Here is a 9,556-nt window from a genome sequence, read left to right on the forward strand (position 1 = left end):
TTAAGAGAACTAACGTTGAACAAAAGAAAAACCATACAAGACACAGTGAAAACACAAAACTCACATGTCCTTAACAGTCTGAGATCAGAGCCAGCAAACAGAGGTGATCCAAAATACGTAGTCCAGAGGGAAGTCCGATATCATACACTGTCGCAGTCCGAGACAAGAGGGCAAAGCAGAAACGAATATACCAAGGTAACAGTCCCAGTCCGAGTCTCAGTCCGAGTCTCAGTCCGAGTCCCAGTCCGAGTCCCAGTCCGAGTCCCAGTCCGAGTCCGGAACACAAAATACCAAAACCGAAGAAAATGCTGGAAAGTCAGAGCTGGGGTCTAGAACAATCTGGCAGCGTCCTGGTGGGAGGACGCTGCCTAAATAGAGGTGCAAACAATAACGAAACAGGTGAAACCAATGTGAGTGATGAAGAACGTAAAAAGACAGAAACTAAGGTGAAACAAAAACAGGAAGTAACGTCAAAATAAAAGCCGGACAGGAAGCAGTGGAACCGAATCATGACAGTTGCAGGATATAAATGGATTTCCAACACAGAAAATGCCTTGCAGCTCTGCTACTGGATTTATTTGTGGACAAAAGGGGGGAAAAAAGCATCATGTTGGGTGTGCTTTCTGCATTCTAAAATGTTCCGATTTTTTTATCCTGCTGTGACGTTGCAATGCATAAGCAATTGTGGCGGCATCGCTTTTTATTGTGAGCACATGTATCATACATTATGAATATGAGCATGCAAAAGAGGCAATATATGAACGGCCCCTTAGAATATCGTGAACTTTTTTTTAAAATAATACTTTGGTTCACTGTCACCACTTTTACTGTGTTGTTTTCTGCCACAGCAGGCAGTTGTTTTCAGTGAAAAATCTAAAACCTAAAAAGTCACTGAACACTACTTTCTCAGCCCCAAACTGCAGACAGACACAATCAACTGCTGAACATAGTGGAGCTTTTACAACCTTAGCCAGACGTTTCCCTTAGGGGTTGGTTGAAAGCAAAAACTGAGCTAAAAAAGAGGGCGAACATTGGTCAGATGTTTTCATTGGTTTGGTCTCACCCCTCTCAAAAACAGCCATATTGAACAGAACAAACAAACAAAACTATTCCAAATGAATGCTAATGTTGCTCTGGGTCTCCTAAATCTGTAATATTTGGTTACTGTAGTTTAAAAGGTGACAAGTCAGTGTACACTTAATGGCTTTGTTATGTTGGACATCTTAATTAGCTTAGCAAATCTCTATATTAATTTAGACCTACTATTTCAGTCTTATGTTATTGTATCCATAAATTATTCTCTTTTTATGTGGTATCCCTAGCTTTGTTTGCCATTATATCAAGTCTCCTTTGCACGTCACTTGGCATTTCAACTGTTCTTCAAGGAATTGAGATGGAATTTCAGGTCAATGAGCCATAATGTTAACTAAATTGATATCTACAGTAAACTGGAAGTCTTTAAATACATTTAAGATATTTATTGTATATGTATATCTGATGTTCTAGTGGATTCTATATAATATAAAATAATTTTAACAACTCAATAAGGGGACAACCTTAAACAGATTAAGGCAAGTTTTGTCAACCTCTTGTCAACTGTGAATTTTAAAACTGCGACTGATGGCTAACCTTGTTTACATTTACAGGATCCTTGAACCCTTTACATTTGAGGATAAACTCAAGAAATGCAGTGACAACTGCAACACTTGGCAAGTATCATAGGCTTGCTGATTGCTCTCTGTTCTTACAAAATAAAGTGAGATTTTTCTTTAGAACAGCACTGCTGTTTTTGTGATGTGTCACACTGTGACTAAATGCTGTGTCTGCATCCAATCTCTGCTGCTTTCCTCTCAGCTTTGAGCTCCCAGCAGCAGGTGCCACACCTTATGATGGCTTCAAAGATGTCCTTCACCGTACATGCCCAGAATGACCAGTTAGTCACAGGGGACAGGCTCACATCCAGTTCCTCCTCCTACCAGGTGTGGTCCTTCCTGAAGCAGGCGGCACCTTTGGCAGAGTTGTGAGGTGCATGAGGATGGACAACATGAAGACAGTGGCCATCAAACTGGTAAGGAAGCAGGGCTCTTATGCTAAGAAAGCAAAAGAAGAAGTAAGAAAGAAAATGTGCTCATCGGAGTTTGAGTTGGACCATTTTTGTTATAGTGCTTTGTGCAGTGGTTCAATCAGTTAAGTACTGGCTTGACTAAATGAGTGTGTGTTTAGCTAATACAACCTGTTGGAATTGAAATGACCAGACTCAGACAAATGCAAATTGGCTCACTGGTACCAAGTTTTCACTGACAGAGATCGTATTTGTCTGGAGTTTGAGCACCTGGACAAAATTCTTTTTGATTTTATGAAGGAAAATTATTTCCAGCCTCTCCTTCTGAAGGAGATTATCCCTATTGTCCAATGGGTATTTCCTATAGCATTCCTTTCTGCATTAATAAATAGTTTGAAAATGGATACAGATGGAATATTGTTGACCTTATTATTAAATGTATGAATTTATTTATTTATTTATTTTTCAGTTCACCAATCCACTCAGTTACTTGAAGGCTGCTGGGATAATACATACAGACCTCAAGCTGGAAAATGTGGTCAGCCATCAGCAGGAGCAAAGTAATTGACTTCAGCCTGGCCTGTAACGTGTCAGCTGCCATGCCCGGCTCATATATATTCAGACCCGTCCATACAGGTGAATAGCTGGAGACTTGTGATTTTTAGCGTTGTATTAGTGGCTTGTCTCTTTGACGGGCTTTACTGCTGCAGAAGTAATAATAAATGCAAAGTAATCTGCAAAAAGCAGAGAAGTGATTCTGAGGCACTCAAACAGCAAAATAGTGGAAATAATTTTCACCACTGATGTGACCATGGTTCACTCTCTCAGGTCCCAGGGGTTATTGGGAGACATCCATGTCTGTGGGCTGCATGGCTGCGTTGATGTACCTTGGAACTCGACTCTACCCTGGCAGGCATGAATATGATATGGTGAGTACTTCTTGAATTTTACTATGTTTATACCTAATGATTTTTTTCTGGCTTTATTGCATTAATAATAATTCAATTTATAAATAATAGAAATGATGATTTTTTTTTTTTTTATTTCCTGAAAGTCCTCAACCTGGACTCTCAGTGTGACTTTAAGTTGTGTTGTATTTTCAGATGAGGTGCATAGTGGAGACTCAGGGTAAGTAAATGAACCATCTGCTCAATTTTCAAATCAAATCAAATCAAAATTTATTTATATAGCATTTTAAAAACATCTGCTTGACCAAAGTACTTTACAAGGAAAAGGTAAGAACTAAAGTAAATAAGATCAATATAGGAATATAAACACAAATTACACAGTCAATAGTTAAAAGAAGGAAACATTGGTGTGCTATCCTCGATACACGCCTACTTTCGTGACACTAGACAGCCAGCGAACAAATAAAAGGTTGAAGCTCCACACAAAGCTTGCTTTTCTTGTTTTATGGAGTTTATCCTTATATTATACTTGTAACTGTAAACAGATAAAATGGGAAAACAAATTAGCATATATGACGTTAAACATCAACCGAGCTGCATTAGCACACAGGCTAGACTTTGCAACTGATTTGATCTGCTTGTCAAATCTTTAGTTGTTGTCAAACATTACCCCTAGGTTTTTTATAGTCATCTTCAGATGACGAGCCAGGGGGCCTAAGTCATGGTTGAAAGCAGCAAATTTTGCCAGATCACCAAATAACACACACTCAGTTTTATCATCATTAAATTTCAGAAAGTTAAGCACCAGCCATACCTTCAAGTCTGTCAAATAATGGCTGTAGAGACATCCCTCCAGTTGCTTTTAATGGTAAATATATCTGGATGTCATTTGCATGTCATAATATTCATTTTCATTTTTATGCAGATGATGTCTAGATTTATATGCTGCTGATTCAATGTGACTCTTAACACCCTTACTCCCCTCCATAACTGTATTCACAATGTTAACGAATGGCTATCATAGAATTTCCTTTATTTAAATGACAGCAAGACTGAATATGTAGGGGACCTACTAAATCTGTTACGCAAAGACCTTTATTCTGAAAGGTTACACGATCATCACTTGGCTTTCTGGTGGTGCGGTGTGAGTGAACGGGCGCGCAGCGCGCTGGTGAAGAACGTGCTAAGTTCTATAACTTTTTGGCGGCTTTAACAAGTTATGGTCAGGCTGATAGCATGTAGTGGGGTTGCATGACGTTGCTTCTGAGCCTCAGTTGGTGTTAAGCTAAGCTACATTGTGAGAAGCTAGGCTATAAGTCTGCAATCGCTTATCGAGTTTTCGGAGTTAATACTCAGTGTCCTCCCGCGTTTTGTAACAAGATTATTGTTTTGCCAGTTCACACGAACTCTAAACCTGGTGTACGCCGAGATTTTTATGTCTTAGAGAAGGTTGGATGGTTCGTTGGGTGGGATAGTACATCGTTAGTGTCGCTACACGAATCACCGGGAGACAGGATTGTGGCCTCGTCGGATCAAGCTGTGCTCTTCAGGATCACGGGGGCAATCGTTGGGGATCATAAAGTGGAGCAACATAATCCTGCCTACCTAGACACTCTTCAGCGCTCCATCCATATCTAAGGCGTAGTGATGTACTCTGTTTCATTTCTTTACACCGGATGCTGGTAAGCAAGTGATCTTTTCTGTTCAACAAGTATGCAAACTGGACTGTACTAAAGCAACTCTTTTAAGTGGAACTGTGAATAGTACTGCCAAGTGATTCATGTTACAAGTTCTGGAGTATCATCGTATGTAATTGGATATCACTTTTCCGAATTGTTTTGGATTTCCTGGATTTTTGGAGTGGACTCCTGACATGTTGTGAACTTTGGACTGAACTGGTCATCTAAGTTTCTGGTGAGAGGACATTTTTGGTTTAAATGCTTAACCGAAGCAGACACTGGTTATCAATATTTTCTTTGTCTATTATTGGTAGTTTTAATGCCAATCTGAACTGAGTTTGAGGTTTGAAAATATTTTTTTTGTGTGTGTGAGAAACCAGACAGAAGGACTAAACGACTTGTTTTATTAATTGCTCTTATTTTCATACTCTTCAATGAATAAATTATCTTTGTTGTTAATCTGAACTTGTTTAAGGTATATTCCCATACTAAGGAGTGGGGGCGTCTCTCTTATCTTGTTGGTCTCAGGAAGGGTTGGTTCTGCATTTAGGAGGGGCTTTCACCTGCATGCACACATACACACTCCAGGGGCCATCGTGTATAAAGTAAATCCTGGAGCCCACCTCATCTTGACTATAGCTCGCCTTAGCAACATGATAAGTATAAACATATACAAACTGCTATACAGAGACCTAAAGCACTGGGTGGGGGGACCAAGATCCTGTTACTCACTCAGTCTTCCTTAGTTTAGGGTTCATTATTTCCCCCACAAGGCGGTGGCATATTCCCCTCCGCCACAAATACATTGTCTTCAGTCCTGACTCAGTTGCTCTTGTATCCAAATTAGGGGTTTCGGCTCCCTTAGTCACTGATACTGTTAGAAATCTTGGAGTGATATTTGATAGTAACCTTAATTTTGATAGGCAGGTCAGATCGATAGTCAAAACTAGATTTTTTCGCCTGAGGATGTTAACGAGGCCTTTCCTATCACATGCGAGTTAGAAAAAGTTATTCATACTTTTATCACCTCACGACTCGACTACTGCAATGCCCTTTATGTCGGAATTTCTCAATCTCTTCTTCGGAAGCTACAACTTGTGCAGAACGCTGTGGCTCGGCTCCTGTCGAATACCCCCAGATACACCCACATCACCTCTGTCCTTTCTTCGCTGCACTGGCTGCCAGTGAAATTCAGAATCGACTTTAACCTCTAGAGTCCTGAGCTTTGGAAACCCAAGCTGTGCGGTCCTCATATGAGGACGCAGGGACTCTAGAGGTTAAGGTGCTGTTATTTGTATTCAAGTCGATTAACGGCCTCGCCCCCTCATATGTGTCGGATCTCGTTTCTGTCTATGCCCTGCATAGAGCTCAACGCTCTTCAGAGCATCTCTCTGACTGTCCCGCAATCTTGATACAAAAAATGGGGCGATTGCTTTTTCTCTGTGTATGGCCCCAAGCTCTGTAACTCTACCACCAGAACTATGGTCCATAACTGAGCTGGCCTCATTCAAAGTAATTAAAAAAAAAATCATCTCTTTAGGCAGGCCTTCGGTACTTAACTCATTTCACGGAGATATTTTTAACTTGTTCTATGTTATTTATATTTCAATATGCAGTTTCCCTTCTGTTTTTAAAGTGTGTTTTAATTTATTTCAGGTTTTTTTTTTGCTTTTTTCTAGTGTTTGTAGCTTCTTTTCACTAGAGTACATACGTTTTGCTGTGAAGCACTTTGTGCCCCTTTCGAATTGTAAAGTGCTATATAAATAAAGTATTATTATTATTATTATTATTATCTAAGTAGGACACCACAGGAGAGGACAGTTGAAGAGGAGGAACAGTTACCAATATTAACAGAAAATCTTCTATTCGTGAGATGGTATCAAAGGCAGCAACAGCACTAGATCCCCACCATCCTTAGCCAACAAAATATCATTATTAATTTTAATAACGCTGATAAGTACCGTGTTTTGAGTTAAACCCAGACTGAAATTGCTCCTCATTGCCGTTTTCTGTCAGAAAAGACTGGGGTTGAATAAGAACAATCTTCTCTAAAAGGTACAACATAGAAGATAATTTAGACACTTGTCTAAAATTATAAAAGACTGAAGGATCTAGATTCAGTTTTTTAAGAAGTGGCTGGACAATTGCTTTTTTAAAAGCCTCTGGAACTGAGCCTGTACTTAAGCATAAGTTAATTAGAGCCAGAAAGCTAGGACCTAAAGACTCAAAAACATCCCTGAATAATCTTGTCGGCATGAAATGCAGAGACAGTGAGATGTTTTCATATGTAAAAACACTTCTGATAACACAGGCAAAGAAATGGTCTCAAATTGGTCAAAAGTAGCAGAAGGCAGGGGAAGGTCAGTTGGGTCAAAAGAAGATACTGGAGAATTGCCTAATGCTAGCAGTGTTGTTTGTAAAATAATGAGGAAAACTCTCATATTTCAACAGATGCCTCAGGATGAGAGGTACATGGGCTAATGACAGAATTGATTGTAGTGAACAAAAACTGAGGTTTTCCTGAAAAACTACAAATCCACCACCAGTCTATGGAAATTCAAGCTACCTACACCACTACTTTAATCTAACCTAATTTCACTAGCAGGGATCTGCCCTCCCTAAGTATGGATATGAGAAAGGTAAGAATCCAATGCTTGTGTATGTTACATCTTTGGAGCAAGCTTAGGAGGTCCTCACCACTCTCAAAAGCTGGCAGACCCCTAGCAGGATGCGGGGGGCACTGGACTATTGGATCAGGTGGTGGTGGTGGAGCCAATCCCAGCTGACACTGGACGAGAGGAAGGGTACACGCTGGACAGGTCGCCAGTCTATCACAGGGCTAACACTTAGAATACTTTTGTTTGGGAAACAGGTTTGGAAACTCAGATGTCCGAGTTTTCCACGTGTCCTTAAGCGTGCATTCGTGGATCGTGGACTTTTGAGAGTGCGGAAAAACACTCAAAAATCCGTGTGTGCGCGGAAGGTGATTCGTGTGTGTTAGACGATCCACGCATGCATAGGTAACAATGTGTACGTACTTTCTAAAGAACTGCACACAAAAAAATCGATTTTAAGCATTTGTAAAATGTGTTTTATGTGCAGTTTGTACAGCATGCATTTGTGAACAGCATGACACACACACACAAATGGCTTTATACGTGCAGATTGCGCAGCACGCATTTGTGATCCTCATGACACACACACACAAATCACTTGTTACAGACAAAACGTTAAACACGCATTTGTAACGTTTTTGATAGTATTTTATCTCCATATACATCCACCTCTAGCTCCGTTTACATACATTGTGTCACCATGCTAGTTCAAGAAATTTAGGGGTAGGGTGGGAGATGTGGGCAGTGCTGGATATCTAACCCTGTCTTCCTGCAGCTTGTAGCCAGAATCTTTTTAAACAGTTGAGCAGGAATCAAAAAAACCCTGAACCACTAACAAGGGCATCATCAGAGCAGGTACCTATTAGCTATTGTTAGCTCCCCAACAGGAACAGGCTGTAGAATCTATACACTGTCCGCTCCACTTCCACAAGCTGTCAGGTCTACTGAGCACCACCTGCCTCTCTTTCTCCTTTCTCTCCCTCTCCCCCTCTCTTTCTGGTTCTCTGTTGCAGGTCCTGGCTCCCGTGAGATGCACAACTGAGATACATCGTCTAATTATCTGCTCTCAGGGTGTAACACAGCTGAGGTGCATAACCAGAGGATCACCGTCCCTACTTAAAGCGCTGGCAGACGCTTCCTCGTTGCCAGATCATTGAGGATGAAGTGTACGTTTGATGCGGCCACACTTGATTCTGTTGATGCTAGGCTGTGTTCCAGCCCCGTGGCAACTCCTTGGACCTGTCTCGTGTCTGCAAAGGTTTTGCTACGTTCCCACTGCTTTCACCTACCTGCCAGCTGTGGAATGAGTAACCTTGATGCTTTTTAATCTGCCGGCCAGCTACAGCGCGAGAGCCCCAACGCTGTGTTTACCTGCTTGTCATCTATGGAGTGAGACTACCTGCTACGTTGAGCACTTACCTGAATGGCTGCTCTCCTGTCTACTCACCTGCCCGTCATGGTCCTCTGATCCTCCTGGTTCCTGCCGATCTCCTTTACAGCCACTACTCAGCCTCCACTGCTCAACCTGGTCAGGCAACATCAACCCCATTGACTTGGTTTTCCTCCACCTGCTTACACTCTGTAATAAAGACTCTTTTCTACTAGCACTATGTGTTTGCACTCTGAGTCCTATTTGTCTCTCTCTCTCACCTCCTGGTGAGAGACACCAACCATAAAACAAGCTAAGATCCCATACCCAGAGATATATCTTCAGCAAAACAAACAGCTCAGAATAGTATGCAGTCTCTTTTACATTTGTCCCTTTTGTCAGAATCTCTAGGTCCACTATGAGCAAACTACAGTCAGCTAACCATCCTGAATCAAAATAACTTCAAATATTGTATAACTGAGTTTCTTGCATACTCATGTGTAGTCTGGTTGTTTGGCAGACAAAGGAGAGGGACCTCTCAGATGGATGACGAAGGCAGTATTGCAAAGATGGAGTAATATAATCCAGTCAGCTGAAAGAGAATCAATATTACAGCAAAGTTTAGAAATGTATAAAATTAAAATAAACTTAATGCAAACACAAATTAACCAAAATCCTCTCACAATGGCATGCTGCGGGAGACTAGGCTTTGTAACACACCACACATGCTCAAGACAATACATTACACACTTGCACTGCAAATCCACAAAAGTTTTGGCGATTATGATGGCGTCTCTTGACCTTGATCACCCAACGTGATGTGGTGAAAGGGGGCTATAAAAGGCATAGTCTATTGTACTCCAGCTATTTGCCTTCTTAGGAACACGGGGGGGGGGGGGGGGGGGGGGCGGGGGCCCCGCGCA

General features: G+C 41.2%; 1 protein-coding gene across 3 annotated transcripts; it reads left to right on the forward strand.

Annotated features, from left to right (window-relative positions):
* Window positions 1–1,746: 1,746 nt before the first annotated feature.
* On the forward strand, window positions 1,747–8,866 carry LOC109966449 (homeodomain-interacting protein kinase 1-like). Of its 3 annotated transcripts, none has more exons than XM_020611279.1 (5): window positions 1,747–2,068; window positions 2,532–2,698; window positions 2,891–2,991; window positions 3,166–3,190; window positions 8,278–8,866. In XM_020611279.1, the coding sequence occupies exons 2-5, from the start codon at window positions 2,596–2,598 to the stop codon at window positions 8,304–8,306; spliced, it is 258 nt and encodes an 85-aa protein (XP_020466935.1). In that variant the 5' UTR covers window positions 1,747–2,068; window positions 2,532–2,595; the 3' UTR covers window positions 8,307–8,866. The 3 variants fall into 3 exon arrangements, 1 of the variants encoding a protein (XP_020466935.1); XR_002275766.1 differs by having other exon boundaries at window positions 2,040–2,110; XR_002275765.1 differs by lacking the exon at window positions 1,747–2,068 and adding an exon at window positions 2,105–2,186.
* Window positions 8,867–9,556: the final 690 nt, after the last annotated feature.

This window comes from Monopterus albus, unplaced genomic scaffold (genome assembly GCF_001952655.1).
Source record: "Monopterus albus unplaced genomic scaffold, M_albus_1.0 scaffold111.1, whole genome shotgun sequence".
In the NCBI taxonomy this organism is placed as follows: domain Eukaryota; kingdom Metazoa; phylum Chordata; class Actinopteri; order Synbranchiformes; family Synbranchidae; genus Monopterus; species Monopterus albus.